This window comes from Vanessa cardui, chromosome 24 (assembly GCF_905220365.1).
Source record: "Vanessa cardui chromosome 24, ilVanCard2.1, whole genome shotgun sequence".
NCBI lineage: Eukaryota > Metazoa > Arthropoda > Insecta > Lepidoptera > Nymphalidae > Vanessa > Vanessa cardui.
In genome coordinates, this window is record NC_061146.1 from 5,516,110 (window position 1) to 5,535,400 (window position 19,291).

General features: G+C 32.9%; 1 protein-coding gene across 2 annotated transcripts in view; it reads right to left on the reverse strand.

Moving 5' to 3' along the window:
• Nucleotides 1–7,336: 7,336 nt before the first annotated feature.
• The window catches only part of LOC124540072 (transmembrane protein 165), a 38,026-nt gene continuing 26,071 nt past the window's right edge, over nt 7,337–19,291 (reverse strand). Inside the window, exons 3-5 of one of the 2 annotated variants that reach the window (XM_047117484.1) lie at nt 12,776–13,129; nt 9,958–10,231; nt 7,337–8,055 (exon numbers count right to left, since the gene is read on the reverse strand). In XM_047117484.1, the coding sequence (XP_046973440.1) occupies nt 7,985–8,055; nt 9,958–10,231; nt 12,776–13,129 (699 nt within the window). In that variant the 3' untranslated portion in view covers nt 7,337–7,984. The remainder of the gene's footprint in view (nt 8,056–9,957; nt 10,232–12,775; nt 13,130–19,291) is intronic. The other variant, XM_047117483.1, reaches the window with a different exon arrangement.

Sequence of the window (19,291 nt, forward strand, 5' to 3'; positions counted from 1 at the left end):
CAACATTTAGAAATATATAGTTTAATTTTAGTAGTTCGGGATGGCCAAAATAATATTATCGTTTTACAATGATGCTCAATCTCTCTATCTTTTATTAGAATGCCCCACGCTATAGTCCAATTGTTTTATAATGACCGCTCAATCATATTTAAAATAAGAAATAGTGTTACATGCCAGCATAAAATGCTATGCATAAAATGCTATGTATATATAAAATAATATTAATTACAATTTTACAAATTATTGATCAATTAATTAGATTAATAATTGTATATAATAAAGTAAATTCAATAGCCCCTACTATATTCATAACATGCAATAATAATGTGAGATAAATTATGATATAGAATCAAATGTCATAACACCGTATTGAAGACTAAGGTTACTCTCGTAACAATAGTTAAAAGTAGAAACATATTTGAATAATAAAAACACAAAAAATATTTCCGACATATTTTTATTAATCGTCTTTACATAAAAAATAATACTTTTTACATTTCAACATTTAGCGCTAAGCATTATTTGATGTGATTCATTAACATTCAAATTTTGTACTTACATTAACATAACTCGTGACAGAAGCAAAACTTCTTTTGGCGGCAAAAAACGTCCCACCGTACAAAGAAGCGTTACGCACCCAAAGAAGTTATACTTCAATAAATTGATACTATCAACAATTACTATGATCATTTAATATTATTAACCCGACTTGCTTGAAAATTGACACATTTCAATTACACCGTGGCGATGACATCGCGAGGAAACCTACATAAATATATTGGCACATGTGGCTTCAAACCTCCTTCATAAAAAACATTTTGACCAATTGTAGGACTTCAACAAACTACACAGAAGGGCGCGTCTCATTTGAAAATTAATCATATAATTTTCCATGTAGATCACATGCGTAGAACTAAAATGTATTATGTCATATTCTTAAACGAGGATTAAAAGTCATTTATAATCTGTACGTAAATCACATCAAACTTTTTGAGAGGGAAATCTACGAGTATTGAGCTTCACAACAAATCAATACAAAGTCGGGGCGGGCCACTAGTATACTATATTGAATGATCATATCACAGATTATAAATACATATATAGTGCTATCTTATATCACAAGTTTGTATGTGGAATATATACATTGTTTTGATTTATTGCATAATCTGTTTAAAAAAATACAAACATACATTAAGACTAAAAAACAAAAAATTGGCAACACAGGACCTGCAATAACAAACTTAATTGTAAATATTGATGAAATGTGTTCGGTTTTTGTTACAATAAACCATCAAACCTTTTCCAGCAATACAGTTTTAGAGAGGAATTAAAAGTCAGTACGACACAACATAGATGTAGCTTCGGCAAAATTCATAAAACCGATCACATCACAATTAAATACTCCATCCCAAATTATCAATATTTATTTTTTATGTGAATATAATCTTTACACAAACGTAATAACTTGTAATATCATTTGACGATTATCATTTGATGTTTGTCGATTTACATGCACTTGCTTTCTCGGATTGAACTGACGCGAGAATCTGTAGCGATGAATAGCGTCGAATGGCGCGATAGGGAGCTACTTCTATTGGTTGTATAAATCGGCAGTATTCAGTTATATTGAATCATGGCCGTAGGCAGCGGGGGGTTTTGGGGGTTCAAACCCCCCCCGAAATTATTTCGCTAAGTTAAGAAAAGTCGCGATTATCGTAATACCACAAATTTTTTGCGCTATTTAAACAAACTACAACAATTAATTAATTTAATTATTATTATTATTCACGAGACAAGAGCTCGTGCCGATACGTCGCACAGATCATGTTGTGTTCGAGTTTGTTAAATTTAAAAATTTTAGTACTTGCTTGTGTGTCGGGAATCGTCGTCAGCGGCGCGCGATAATGAGTAAGTGCGAGAAGGCCAGATAGTATTACTTTTGTTGAGGCTCATATATCTCTTTCACTCATCTTTCATTGTTTTGCAGTCGTTGTGTCGTCTTGGAGTTGATCGCAAGTCAGTACTCATTTAAATAAGATTGTTATTAAATAAGTTGGCAATTACATTACAAATAATACAAATTCATATCCATAACAGTATTTGGTAAAATTATCAAATCAAATCCTGGATAGATCTAGTTGGGTGGATTATAGATTGTTCTCTTGTATCAAGCATACTGGTCTTTTGATTGGTAATTGAAATTATTATTAATTGATAGTTTTTCTTTAATATGTGATGTAATTATGATTTGCAACACGCTGCGTGCTTTGCAGATATGTATCAACCCATCAACAAGCCTAATTATTAAATTTAAAAGAAAAAAATACCTATAGCACAATAATCATGTTACAAAATGTTTTTTGAAATATGTAATATATATATATATATATATATATATAGATATTTAATATATTGAAATGTCTTAAAAAGCATGGCATTATGTGTTAGGGTTTATAAAATTGATTTTTAATCAATTTCATATTCAAATTATGCAATCAAAACAAAATATTAGAAATGCCGACTGTGACTTTCACCGACTGATTAGCCAGTTGTTAAGAGTTGAGCTGTATATAATTTATATAAATATTTTTTATACCTAGTAGGTACATCATGTATCAATCATATATTTCTTAATTTATTTATAAGAATATCTGTTCCTAAATGTTTATTGAAAATGAGAAGTTTTTTTAAGTTTGTTTTTAATTTTTTAATTATATTATTATTTATTAAGATACTAACTTTTAATGTCATAATGTCATCTTAGTAAATTTAGATACTAAAGGTGACCTTTTACAGAATGCCACTACATTTTGAAATGTGTAAGACAGATTGTAAAATTTCTGAAACATTCTATATATATATAAAGTTAGTAACCGTATAGTGAGCTTTACCGACTTATCCGAAATAAAGTTTATGACTCGTAGCGGCTTCGCACGGGTGCAATGCTTATACTACTTACTAAATATACTACAGAATGTCTTACATCGTTCACAGCTTTTTTGACATTAAACAAAACAAATCGCTATGTTCTTGCGTTTTTGATCGGTTATATTTTCGAAAATATTTTAATGCTTTAAATAATAATTTTAATTAATAATTGCATGCTGTAAAGGGTTAATTCTTATTAAATGCACAATGTTTTTTTATTAATGCCTTATTGCTTAAAATCGCTTCGCTACGATATATTTCTCGTAATAGTAAAAGGTAAAAAATAGTAATTGTAGGCTAAGAGATAAAAGAATACATGTGTTTTGACGACATAATATTGAAACCTCTAAAATTATGAATATTGGTCTACTGTAATATGTATCTAATCTATCAAAGAAAATCGTATTAGAATCCGTTTTTTTGTTTTAAAGATATCAAGATATACAACTATTTTTTGTACCATGTAGTGATTCGAGGAAGCTCTTACATGTACTTTGGACTCGTAATTTTGCGACGTTAGTTTTGATATGAGGCAAATAATGGATTAATGAGTAATTATTTTACTTATGTATATAAATTACCTATAGGTATTTATTGACTCTTGTTTGTTGCAGTTGGTTCTGAAATAACTTGCTTGCATGTTTGCTTGATGCTAAAATGAAACGTAAAGAAAAACAAATTCCGCTTACTAACTTTGTTACAAAAATATCAAGACACAATAATTATAACGCTTTATCTTCTACTAATCCATCTCAATCTTGCTCTCACACATCTGCCAATTTAACTGAGGGTGGGGATGATGTGGGTTCTCATGACGCTCTTCACAATCAAACACACAGTGACACTTATTTAGAACAGAAATCACATCTATCGATACCACACTCCATTTCGCAGCAGGGAAAAAACGCAGAGGGAGAGGAGGCGCCGTATGATTCCGAATTAAATAAGGATATTTCAGAATTTTTGGACAAAAATCTGTCCGATTTACAACGAGAATATTTTTTAAGACATGCCTGGATACCCACCAAAGATTTTAAATTCCCTATTAAAACAGATGATAAAAGGCACCTAAAATTTCAAAGGGCGTGGTTAGATTTATTTAATTGGCTAATTTATTCCAAAAAAGAAGACAGTGCATACTGTAAATATTGTGTTCTTTTTGCTTCTCAAAGTAAAGGGAAAGGTAACCACCAACATCTTGGATACCTTGTCAGAAAAGGATTGCGTAATTGGAAAAAGGCAAAAGATATATTTATACATCACGCCAGCTTAACTTATCATATAGAGGCAATAAAAATGGCTGAAAACTTCTTGTCGATTTACGATGGGAAACAACGCAACATTAAGGAAGTAATTAATTCTGAATTTTCTAAGAGGTCACAAGAGAATAGAGCCAAATTAGTTTCTATTATAAAAACAATTATTTTATGTGGTCGTCAAGAAATACCCTTGCGAGGCACATCTGATTACGGAAATGTTTTGGACGAAAAACACGTAAATGACGGTACATTTCGTGCCCTCTTGAGATTTAGAGTTGACGCAGGAGATGAAATACTGGAGTTGCATTTAAAAAATGGCAGCAAAAATGCACAATACACCAGCGCTTCTGTTCAAAATCAAATAATAAATATCTGTGGGGATATCGTTAAGAAATCCATTGTGGAGAAAGTCAATCAATCGTCAGTTTTTTCAGTATTGATTGACGAAACAACAGACATATCTAGAACCGAACAAATGTCGTTTTGTCTCAGATATATAGATCCTATTAAAAAGGTTTTGCGTGAGGATTTTTTAGAATTTGTATCAATTTCTGATCTTACCGGTGAAGGCATCGCATCATGCATAATTAATCGATTGGAAACCAACGGAATCGATACTACGGGTTTTATTGGTCAAGGGTATGATGGTGCAGCAGCAATGAGTGGAAGTTACAGCGGTGCTCAAGCTGTAATAAAAAGAAAATTTCCATTAGCACTTTTCGTCCATTGTAGTGCACATTCGCTAAATCTGGCCATTGCAGATACTTGCAAAATACGGAACCTATCTAACTGTTTAGGTACAATAAATTCTGTTGGGAATTTTTTTCATGCATCAGCACTCCGATCAAATATACTAAGCGAATCAATTAAAAGTATTTTGCCTGATTCTAGACACAAATCATTGATAGCAATGTGCGAAACTCGATGGGTTCAAAGACATGACAGTGTGCTACGTTTTGACGAAATAATTTTACCAGTAGCACATGCTTTGGAAAAAATTAAACATTCGGGAAACAGGGACACTTCGCAGGCGGCTAATCAATTGCTAGTCGCGATTCAATCTGATGATTTCCTTATAAATATGAATATTGCCAACAAACTGTTTTCAATAACAATTAATCTATGTAAATATTTACAAAGCGCCGGATGTGACCTAGCAACGGCCTGTGATCACGTCGACAATGTAATTATTGCTCTTAGTGAAATAAGAGAACAAGCAGAAGCGAATTATTCATTATTATTTAAACGAACAGAGGAACAAGCAAAAAAACTAAATGGCGATGAGTTCACTATAGCTATGCCAAGGCGAGTGGGGCGCCAACAACACCGAAGCAACGTAGCAGCTGAAAACCCGGAGGAATATTATAGACGCGCTTCATTTATCCCGGTTATTGATCATATTATAAATCACTTACGAGAACGTTTTACTAATCACAAGTCAGTGTTAAGGTCCCTGTCATTGTTGATGCCACAGAAATTTACAGCTAGCACCTATGATGACCTAAAAAGCACAGTAGAATTTTACAGCCCTCTGCTCCATGATGTTATTAGTTTTGAAGGGGAATTTATAGTTTGGCGAGCAAAGTGGTCAAAAATAGATTCTACGCAATGGCCCACCACACCACTAGAAGCTTTGGACAATTGTAACATAGTAATGTTCCCCATAATTCACAAACTACTCTCAATACTCGTTACTCTACCTGTGTCCACGGCAACACCAGAACGTACATTTTCCTCGTTGAGGAGGATGAAAACATTTTTAAGAAACAGCATGGGACAGTCACGTTTAACTGGATTGGCCTTAATGAGCATTCATCGTGATGTCGACATCAATCCAGAGATCGTTGCCACGCACTTTATTTCAGACGAGCAATCAAGTCGTCGATTGTCTTTTAAATAAATTTGTATAAATTATGTATAACTTTAATAATATATTTGCTTTTTTTTAGAGTTAACTTGTTGCCTTTTATTTCTGGAAGTCAAACCCCCCCCGAAATGAAATCCTGGCTACGGCCCTGTATTGAATTTGCCGATGCTACATCTATGTTGCGTCGTACTATAATCCGCATAGTGTAATTTCAAAATAATTTCCATCAAACAACAATTAACAAAATTGTTTCTCTCAAACGAATTCACTAACGGACGCACTATTTAGTTAAGATACATAAGCACTGTATGTATTTTGAAAATAACACATAATAATATATGAGTTATGAATAATCTCAAGAATTCTAATATTTTGCCCAAAAACGTCAAAGCATCTTTCGTTCGTTCTCAAATCTTTCAGCACAAATCATTCAAATACTTTTGCAAGTTAAATATTTTGATAATTCTTGGTGTTCTCGTTATGCAATTAACTTTTAATTTACCTAAATACTAACCCGCCTAATTTTACTTTCCACTAAAACAAATATATAAAAAAAATGTTATGAGGAAATAAATTACATTTTAAACACTTTTAGAAACAAGCTTTTTGAACTCTTCATATTAAAAAAGTAAAAACACTGTATATTTTATACTTAAGTAATTTTATAAGGACAGTCCAGTTTTATTAAAAAAAAAAAAGTCAAACAAAATAAAAAGAAGTAAATTTCAATGTAAAATTAAGGCAAAGTCCACATCTGCGTACACCGAACTATAAATAAATTAACTGTAAAGCTAATGACAGACTTTCTAGAAAGTAATCATGAAGTACTTTTATTGTATACGTCATTTGACATTGCACTCAAATGGAGTGGTCGTTAGGTTTACCATCGGATTGCGAAAGGGCATACACATAACAGTGAGTGCATTGTTTGCACACACTTGTGCACAAGGTTCTGTGCAGATTACTAGTTAAGGATGGCCTTGGAAGATATCATCATATACAGATACATACAATTACAGCTTTGTCATCGTACACAAGTCAGCTGTTAAATGTTGTACAATCAGAGTAAAAACACCAAACGTTTTCAAATTAATTCCTTTATCGAATCGTAAACTCTTAGTACCTTTTGAAACTAAAGCACTAAACTGACAACTGCATATAAAATTAAACTTACATAGTATGATAACTTGGTTCAAAATAGTGTAACATCATTGGTCACGTCTAGTTTTATATAAACAACCTTTTAAATGGCGTAATTAGTCATTACAAATTCAAATTAGATATGATATCTTCTACTGAATTGTTAAAATATGTCTGTCAGTGTCATATATTCTCGATCGGTAAAGCAGATTATCGCTCACACTGAGCACACGAAAATAGATCTTAAGGTGACGAACCTTTTCTTAATCTGACTGTACATTCATGAATTAGTAATCAAACTGAGCTTGTCTGAAAACTCATTTAGGAAGGCACTACTCAATATTTAGTCTAGCCGATACATATCAGTTTATCTATCTGAAAGGTTGAACAACATCAACATCCTAACATAACTCTGCCTGTTTACAAAACTATAAAAAAAGTTAAAATACTATTCGAACTATTTTCCCAAAAACTGTTCAAAATTTACATAGCTATGACGTATAGCGAACTCACGTTTAAGACCGTCGACAAAAATATTTAAAAAAAAAATAGAAAACATTCAAAGATATTATTATTAAGGTTCAATATTTCAAGGTCATATTGGTATAAATATTTTTCGAAAAAAGAACAACGATTCGATTTTTAAATGCATGGGCGTAGCGTTAGCAAAACAATATTGATCTAAAAATTATTACCCCTTAATGAGATTAACTTAAAAATTATAATATACAACTAAATACATACATACGTCTCTTATTAATTAAATTGTCTATATCGTTGTGGACTGGTCCTATTCCCCGGGTCCGATCACTAACGCACTCACAGCAAAGAAGAGGAACACAACACCACCGATTATGGTAACTGAAAACATACAAAAATATATATATTAATAAACTATACTATTATATCAAAATATATATCTATATTAATATTTTCAATTGCGAAGACAATCACAGCCAAATTACTGAACTGAAATTAATGATTCTTTTAATGTATATAGATTGAACTCTAAGAAAAAGCTCTTTTAGTATATCTAATACCGGACAACAAATTAAACGCAAGCGAAACTGCGGACGAAAACTATTATATAAAAAGTGCGCTATTTTTTTAAGTCAATACAATATAATACATTCGCTGTATTTGATAAGCATTTTGTACAATTACATTAAGCTCGTTTCAGAGAAGATTTTTGGCTTAAAATTATCATGTAACAATATAATTCTACTTAGATTTTCTATATATAAAAATATAAGATGACTAAGACTATGTGTGTTTGTACACAAACATGGACTGTTATTATTTTGGTGTCACAACTGACTTAAATCCGAACGCTCATTGGTCGGATATATCTAAAGATACCACGTCATCAATTTCGACCAATGACGATACAGGATACAACCAATAACTCGAGTTAAACCAATGCTTAAACGAGAGAAGACAATCTTCAAATAAGGCTTTTACCGACAGCAGACTGGAAGCGCGAGATTAAAACAATAAAACTATATGTTTAAATTGAAACCTGCTCTCATTTTTCAGAGTGAATACTAATTCTCAAATAGAGACGTGTTTTTATACTGAAATGAATGTATGTTTTGAACTCAAGGTCGAAGCGAAGTTATCATTCGCCTTTGTAAAATAATATTTGCATAAATGATTTCAGTTAGACGGCACTCGTACTGGAACAATGGCTATTTACATCGGATTAAATTTTACTGCCCAAGTGATAAAAGGATGAATTCATTTCTCAGTTATTTATAATCAAATGATTTCAGCGCAGTTAAGTGACATATATCATTTCCATGTTAAACAAAAACTAATATTATAAAGGTGAAAGTAACTCTGTCTGTCGGTATTTTACTAAAGTAAGTAAAGTAACAGCCTGTAAATTTCCCACTGCTGGGCTAAGGTCTCCTATCCCATTAAGGAGGAGGGAAATGCGGGCTAGTGGAATGCACATGTGGCAGAATTTTGATGAAATTAGACACATGTAGGTTTCCTCACGATGTTTTCCTTCACCGCCGAGCACGAGATGAGTTACAATTAAGCACAAGTTACGAAACACAAATTAAGCACATGAAACAGCGGTGCTTGCCTGGGTTTGAACTCACAAGCATCGGTTAAGATGCACGAGTTCTATCCACTGGGAGATCTTTTACTACCAAACCAATAAGCCGAATTTGATATGAAGAAAACTTGAACTCCAAAAAAGGACATAGGCTACTTATTTGGCCTAACACCCTAAAACACGAGCGAAACAGCAGGTCCTAATAGTTTATATATAGATATATTTTATTTATTGTTTATGCATTATTATTGGTCATATAGTATACTGATGAACTTTGTAGGCCTTTGTTGTGCCAATTTTGGCTTTCATTTATGTGGAAATTGTTGTATTTTAAGATTAATTTTATTTTTGACGTAGGTATATTCGTCGATGACATCAAAAGTCGTCAAAAAATATATGCCACGCGGACTTATTATCTCTTTCTGGAGAATATATGTGAGGCTATTGCTTAATTATGTGTAAATTTATCAAAAGTCATTGTTTTGTATTTATGTATACCATTGGAATAAAGTATGCCTACGTTTTGATACCATAACTTCGTGGATCATAGTTTCGCAGAGTACATACAGTAAATCATACATCTACAATCTACAACCACGATTTTATTTTAAAATGTATTACGATGATTTAAATAAAATTGTATATCACTTGACGCGAAAATTTTTGTTTATAATTCTAAATACTCTAGAAACACTTACCAGTCCTAACAGATATCTTTTGTGCGACCATTCTTCCACCGATCACAGCCAGCCCTGTACAGAGGGCGTGTCCTAGCGATCCGCCAACCACGACACCAACTGCGTTCTCTCTTGTCGCGAGCACGACCGTCGCTAGCTGGGACCTATCGCCCCATTCCGCTAAGAACGTCAGGGAAGCAGCTTGGAGCAGCACTTTAAGCATCGCGTTGCGCTTTCGCCGACGATTCTCAGCCTGACCCTGTTCCAACATGTCCAAAGTTTCCTCTTTTTCCTCCTGAAATTTATAAAACGATACCATTTAAAGCAAAACTATTTGCATATAATTCGTAATTATGACGACGGAACTGTATAACTTTACGCATTGTTTACAAATATATACATGTATATATCATATATGGAACGTAATGAGGGTACATGCTCGTTGGTGACAGAACCATCTAAAGCAACCATGTATTCCAACCACATAAAGAGTTACCACGGCATAAGGGACGAGAAGTACAGCATAGACATTGGATTGAAGCGATATCATTAGCAAAGATCTTAAATAATGTACAGAGTAAGAAAACCTTCGTCAGTTTTCAAATTTATTCCTCTATCAAATCTTAAGCTCTTAGTACCTTTTGAATCTAAACGTCAAATCAATGCGATGCAATACGTCATTCTGGATCGGTAAAGCAGATTGCCGCTCATACTGAGCACACGAAAATAGATCTTAAGGTGACGAACCTTTTCTTACCTCGACTGTACAATATTCATTGTGGCGTTTTGAAGCTGTTTGAACTTTGGAAGTAAAATTAAAGTAGATTTACAAGGACAGTGTTATTATTTTAATTATAAATAAAGTAATTGATGATGAATTGTCTATAGTGCATATTATTGAAAATGGAATATGGAAATCTGCGATTGAAATGTCTATACTCTTGTGCGATTGGAATAGGTTATATGTATGTGTGTACATAACATAACATTGAGACAAAAAAAAACACAAGTGTAGTTTCTAATGAAATAAAAACAGACGCTGTTATCGAACAAAAAACTAAGATGTCTGGTGATTTAAAAAAAATATGACGTACGAGATTGAAACGTACAAGAATCTATAAATAAAACATATTACGAATATGATGCGTTAACTATAATCAATATACATGCTAAGCTTCAAATAAATAAAGCTAGTTTAAAATCAACAACGTTTTTACTTATAAATATTGTTAAAGTCGGGATTAGTTAAACAATGCTGTCTCGTTCTTTCTAATGTAAAATCGATTATTATAGAAAGAGAGAATCATTGATGAACTGTTCATCCTTAACAACATTTATAAGCAAGGAACAATTTAACAAAATTAGATAATTAAATACAATTTGTCGTCTAAATATTTTCATCGAACTAATCTAATCCGATACAATGAAACGCAATATTGATAAACTAATTATTTTCATAACAATACGATGAAAATACTGTATACTGAAAAAATATATCACACTTATTAAAAAATCGACAGAAATCAAAATTTAAAAAACATAGTCTGTATTTTAATAAGGACTCAATTCTAAAGGTTACACTAAAACCTTTTCTTAAAGTCATAAACTATAATACCGTTACATACTAAATGGTTACCTTTGAGACGATTGCGTTACGTAAGGCTTTCATTTTGACTTACGATTTTTAGTTGATATACTACAGCAATTACATAAATATGGTACTCAAATTATAAACTACATCAAATACAAAAAAATAGTGACTTTGATTTCTGTCGGTTGTTTTGAGAGTGAGATATTTCGAGCTACATTTAATTCGACCAAAAAAATTTACAACTCTCGTCTTCAGGAAAAAAGTCCTTAAAGATTACCGACTGTTTTTTTGGTCAAATTTTGAATACATCAAATATTTATAAACATGATATCAAATGCTGAATTCCTTTGCGAGTAATTAAAAATATTACATAAGCTGATTATATCAAAGGCGTATGTGATGTGATCTGTGCATAACGCAACCTAAAAAGCTAAGCTAAAAGAAAAAAAACAACTAATGTGTCATTCGTACTGCCAGGCATAATGACGTATGATCACCCTCAACGGTTCGGGTTGGGTCGAGGTACCCGCTTGGGGCTCCTCTGGCGTCACAGGGGCCTCGACTTCAGGGGTACGAGTAGTACCGGGACTTTGGGACCGTTCAGACGTGGGGCCCTCTTCGGGCGACCTCGATCGCTCTTTCGGAGAGCCCTGTTTAATGTTAGACAACTTGATAGCACCTATATAATTAGAGATCCGTTTCTAAATTGTGTCATGGAGTCATATAAGGAATTCCATACCCACTATATATAAACCAAAATATTCTATAAACCTATTACTAATTTGATTAATGATAATTTTAATCAAAGTAATTCGAGAGATAACTAAGATGACACAAATAAAGGAATTCAACATTTGCATTGTAGGTAATTAAACTCTATTTCTATATAATTATCGCGTTCGCTAAAAATAAAGAATTATTATCTCGACGCTATCAATTCAGATTATATTCAAGAGCCTTCGTGACATATTTTGCAATGAAATCCTTGTGGAGACAGAAAAGAGGTTTTGATAAGATAAAAATAAAAATTCTATCTGAGAATTTACGATCGTTATCATGTTCAGTAGTATAATTCGTATCTATACTAATTCATTCTTTTGACAAGTGGATAACTTCATATCAAATTTTCAAAGATAGAAAACCCCATTATATTTCTACTTTATACTTATGATAGCCAAAAAGTTTAAATGGTCACTCAATCGATTTCATAACTCGCAACATATTAAATTCTTTATAAGTTTTAATTACCTGATCCTCTCTTCTCTTCAACTCACTCTGAACCTCTTCCAACTCCTCCTGACCCTCGTTCGGGTCCATCTTCCAACCGTCCCTGAGCATTTTCAGACCGAATATCGCGAACAGTGCAGCGCTGATGTAATGCGTGTACACCCTCGGTATAACCGTAGCCACCCACCCGAAGGCGGCTGATAGGACAGTCATAAATACTAATGCGGATATCGCTCCGGCGAAGACTATTACCCTAGGATGTTTCATCGCCATTATGGCTGCGATGAAAAACGTCTTATCTCCTAATTCTGACACTATCACGACGGATATTGACGCCAGGAAGCCCTGCCAGAAGCTGCCTTGGACAGCAGCCCTCTGAAAAGAGAAGAATGTAAAGTTAATTTCAACTTTCTAAAATATTTAGACGTGACAGAGAAGTTTCCCTGTTTGGTTAAAATTTACAAAGTTGACGAGTAAAACATATGCCCAAGATTGGACAAAGATTTGTTAAATAATAAAAAAGACCACTGGTAATTGGCGGAGTGTACATGACATATTATTGTATATTACTTCTGATATTCAAAGGTTCTTGAATGTTTTTGATAGAGATGTAGAAGATTGTGAACTACCAAGGAGCAACATTGATTGAGGTAGGGTCTTAATTGAAGGCAGCAAATGTTAATCTAAAAATTTTCTTAGAAAATGTTTTGATTTGTTAATCTCATCTGAGTATCGTCGCATAGCTAAAATGTTCATGATTATTGTGTATATATTAATCATGTATGTATTATGTTGTTGCAATATGTTTCCAGCTATTTCAAATCAAACAATTACACATCATAACATTTTTATTGACAAGTCTTTCAGTAAGCAACACAAAGGTTGGGGATTTTCCTCTTTGTCGACACGTAGCTGCAGTAATCACAGAGATGATCGTATCATTTCAGATAACATGCACAATTTTCGAAACAAAAGAAACGACGGATCTTTGAAATTTAAATATATTATCAGACAAGTGGTTTGTTTATCATCTTGAATGCTCTTCACCAATACGTGATCGATATATCGGTCCATATGAGTGTCAAAAAACCCGTATAAAGGATTTCAAATTCACGTTTAAGAGATAGAGACATGTCGCTTTAGATAGATAGATAACTAATATTATAAATGCGAAAGTAAGTCCATTTCATAGAAACGTTTTTCATAAAATTTACTATGAATCATCATCAAATTTCGAGTTAATAGCTAAACAAATTTAGATTCACTATCTACCTAATAGCTGCATTAAAAAACGTATGAGAACTATTTAAAGAATTGATCCTCTATTGATCGACATGACAGGGATTAGTGATGCAAAGATCCGATTTCACATAATCGATTTATCGATTAAAAAAATATATGTCCAATCGAGATACCACCGATAATATAATAATTATAAATATCATAGAGAAAAAAATAATGTTCTATTAAATAATAAACTCTTAATGTCGATCTAAAAAATATATCACCTAGATAATGTGTGTGACCTACACGAAACCGGGTTGGGTGCCATCTTAAGAAACATCAAAATAGCTCATGATGATCAGCAGTTTGGCATCTATTTTGTTACACGTTTGAACATCTTATTATTTTAAAAATATTTCTTATCCTGGGACTACCAAACGCATTAGTGTTTTTAAATATTGACAAGTTCCAAGGTCAATACGTTGTATTAACGTCAAGAATAAATTAAAGTCATTTAGGGGATATCCCTAGTTAAAATGACATCTCCACAAAATTATACAAATGGTGAAATATTTGATGCTATGTCGTTATAGTACTTTTAAATTACATAATTTGATAATAGGCTATTTGACAATGCGAAAAATAAATTGTGAATTATTGTAATCTATATAATATATTATGAGTTTAAAAATGGTTATTTACTAACGAAACTTGAAAATAATACTTAATTTATTCAAAAATCAATACATAAAAATGCATTTTTTCAAACGTTTGTCACGTGACACAAAACGCTCCTGATTGGACGAGCTTATGATGAAGTCACTTTCTTGTAAACCTTGCTTTTCTACTATATGTACCACAGATTAAAATAGAGCAAAGTGACGTCACCGACCCCATTGCAGTGCCATATTGTCGCGCCTTATTTAAATATGGAATTTTTAATATGATATTTTTCGGCAAATATGTACTAGAAATAAAAAAAAAAACTACTTTTACTGGGTTCCTTAACCTCTACTAAATAATATAAAATGGATTTTAAAAACCAGTCAAATAGCCTATTATGAGGTTTGTTATGTGTGTTGGTCTTGGAGGTTTTTCCAAAATTTCCTCAGTCACAGCCCCCTCCTCATTAGCAGACAAAGCCACAAACGGAAACTAGCAATCAATATATATTAAAATTACATATTTACCAACGTCGAGGCATTATATAAACTGTTTAATATTGAAGATAATGGATGCTTATGTAACACAATAAGGTGTTATTAATAATGGAATTATGCATAACTGTGAGATACAATATCGCTTATCTAACGACGACGACATTTCAAGGTGCGACCTTAGGTTAATATTTATATTTTACTTCTTATTGCTATGGACGGAGCACTTTCATGAACTTTCCCTCGGGTGCTCATAATAAGCAAATTTTACTCATAACATGCACAATTATATTTCATTTTGTTATAAAGAGTACTAAACTTTTAAAAGAGTCGAGATGGCCCAGTGGTTAGAACGCTCGCATCAAGCAAACGCCACTGAATAGTCATGTCCTTAATTTGTGTTTATAATTCATCTCGTGCTCAAGGAATACAACATTTTGGAGATTCATTACTCAAATAAGAAAGGTTGGTAATAATTGGATGGTCATATGACATGAAGATTAGTTGTCATTGGACGCCGTAAGAAATAATAACAATACAGTACCGATGCGTTGGTAGGGCATTGGCAAGGTAAATAATGGTAGATATATCTTGGGAACTAAGATATTATATTCTTTATGTGTGTATATATTGTCATGAGTGAACAAATATTAAAATAAACGATGATTAAAATGTAAAAAGAATTGAAATGTAATAAGTATCCCTTAGGTAGAACACTCCTCTCCACCCAGGCAGATAATTTAAGACTTAGCTCACAACGCTTCTTCTATACGAGTTTTTAGTAAACACACATGACAAAATTTTACCTGATCAACACGTTAAGCAAATGAAGACCTATTAATGATTGAACCGGGCATATTTCTTGAAGTATTTCGTATTATTCGTAATCTAGAATACGTCTAATAGATACATACATAATGTCTAGACAATCGGTCCTATCAACTCCGAAAGTATTTAGCGTGTATAAAATCATTTCGTTTGTAATATCTTGAATCGTCGTTTGTGGCTGTTACATCGAATTATAAACAAATGAATATTTCAGTAAGGATTGTTTTATATTTGTCATTGAATTCAACTGTTGCGAATTTATTCTAGCATTGACATTAAAACTTAATGATATTTAGTCACGCGATACAGATTACCGTAATCTGACAAAAAACATACCCTTCGCAACGACCCGCATTTAAATATTATAATTGGCACAAAGAGATACCATGCCATAAAAAAAACCATCATTGAATAACTAATAAGCATGTATATTTCATTTAAAAACGAAAGGCGGACAACGAAATCACACAAATTAATATTTTTGGAATCAATTTCTTAGTAAACACTATAGTCGAAAAGCAAATATTCAACAAATATTCATCAAAATCTAGCTGAAATCAGTGACACCTAATGTTTCAAAATGGATGTCAACTAAAAATATCACAGTGGCGTGCATTTGGAGAGGCCTATGTCCAGCTGTGGAAGAATATGGACTGCTGATGATGATGATGATGGACCTGAACTACCCCGAACATATCTTGGTTTGCATGTGGACCTATTTCTAATATTTATCGTCTGATGAAGCACGAGTTACGACCGGAGTCAGATCATATGCTCCATTGATAAACATTCTAAAGCTCGGGTACTTCTAAACTCCTGGCTGCCAAAGAAACCGTTCATTGACCAATCGGTATTCGAACCGAAGCGACAAGACAGAACAATAAAAACATTATCTGTTTCTGCATATTAATATTCATAGATAGTGAATCAACATTGTTTGGTCGTGATACTAACATATCTAAATTTCATAACTTATTTATCTTTATGGATTATAATGTTAACACCACACACAGCGATAAAGAACAACAATAAAAACTGATAGATACGTGTCAATTGATCTTTATACGTGCAGTTGAGCATATATTTTTTTAAATGTGTTATCATATTTGATATATATGATATATATTATCATTTCAATGTCAGGATGCAATCCCTAATATAACTGCGAAAAGTCTGTCTGATACCTTATTAGCAACACCCATGGACATTTGCAATACCTAGCGCCTTGCAGGTGTTGCCGGCCTTAAAGTAATGTAATAGTTGATGAGTTTGTAGAATCCACCGACAAGGCTTAAAAGATATTCCACTGGATTCATTGTTTATGAAGGAATAACAAATTATTAAGAACAGCTTTTTTTCTTTTTTAATTCTCAGTTAAATTGTTATTGGGAACTTTGAGTTACTTGGCTTTGTGCAAGCCCGTCTGGGTAGGTACCACCCATATATATATATATAGCGACATATCAACAGTAATAATTTGTTTATCAATAAATTTAATACTCAGTAACACCTGGTGTTAGAAAAAATCTGGGGTTGTGTTCCCGTGACTGAGGCAGCACGTGAAGCCGTAGGTTCTGTGCCAGATTTCACCCCCTTTATTTTCTGACAAAACACTGGTTTTGAAACGAGTTGTAAAAGTTGATTAAGAACTAGTTTTGGTTATGTAAATTGCGTTCAATCTGAATTGTTCTGTTTGAATTAATTATTGGAATTTCTTCTTACACTTTAGATGACAAAAAGGGAGGAAATCATTAAAGAATCCGATCTTAAACAGACGGCTGAGGTTAATGGATAAAATAATGTAATAGTACCATAGTACAGATTTTTTTCTTCTTTTTATACTATTGTGTCCATGTATTATAGGTAAAAACCTTCCTCTCCAATCACTCTATATACATATTATATAAAAAAAAACCACATCAAAATCCGTTGCGCAATTTTAAAGATCTAAGCACACATAGGAACAGACAGCGGTAAGCCACTTTGTTTTATATTAGGTAATGATTGTACATAAAAGATTTGACTGAAAGGTAATTAAGTTGATATCTAAGTTCATAATAAATAAAATGTGCTGAAGATTGAATTTACTTGGCGACAGGGCCTTGTGCAAGCCCGTCTGGGTAGGTACCACCCACTCATCAGTTGTTCTACCGCCAAATAACAGTACTCAGTATTGTTGTGTTCCGGTTTGAAGGGCGAGTGAATCAGTGTAACTACAGGCACAAGGGACATAACATCTTAGTTCCCAAGGTTGGTGGCGCGTTGACGATGTAAGTAATAGTTAATATTTCTTACAGCGTCATTGTCTATGGGTGATGGTGACCACTTGCCGTCAGGTGACCCATATGCTCGTCCGCCAACCTATACCATAAAAAAGTCGGTTATATTTTTCTTTATGTCGTTTAGATTAACCCTCTGTACTCAATCCATCAGATACGTAATCAGATGATAGACTAAACATCCGCTTTAGAACGTCTATAAGAACTTAAATTTTGAATCGAACTCGATTTAAAATTATAGAGTAATTAATTACAGGTAAATGTACCTAATCTTTGTGAATAACAAATGAATCATAAAGGAAGATCCGAGATGGCCCAGTGGTTAGAACACGTGCATCTTAACCGATGATTTCGGGTTCAAACTTAGGCAAGCACCACTATATATACGAGTATATGAGCTTAATTTGTGTTTGTAATTCATCTCGTGCTCGGCGGTGAAGAAAAACATCTTGAGGAAACCTGCATGTGTCTAATTTCATTAACCCGCATTGGAACAGCGTGGTGGAATATGGTCGAAGCCCCATTAAGGGGGGGGGGGGGAGCAGGCCATTAGTCCAGCAGTGGGAAATTTACAGGCTGTAGTACTTTTTTACTTTTTTACAAAAGTGCGTTACCGAAGACATTTCAGAATAGTACTTAAAATTGTGTGATACTTCCCTTAGTCTAAAACTTAAAATTTCTCATATAACGTCAATCCTTGGAATGAATCGATATTTTGCATAGAGTGGCTTGTAGTCAAACTATAAAAAAGAAAACGATCATAATGAGCCCATTAATCAGTCTCAAATTTATTACATCTGGCTGGGTACGAAAATTTGCAGTTTAAAATTCGAATTTGTAGAATTTAGATATTGCTTGTATAAGGATATTATAATATCAACTATCATTTGTAATATTATCTGTGTAGCGAAATGTTTTCACTTTTTCGTTTTTAAATATTGGACGTGATCGCTTTCATACAGCCGCTGATAAATAATATATGATCGTAATTAATAGCTATGACTGTTTTATACCAGTATTTATATCCTGTATGGTATTGATATATGAAA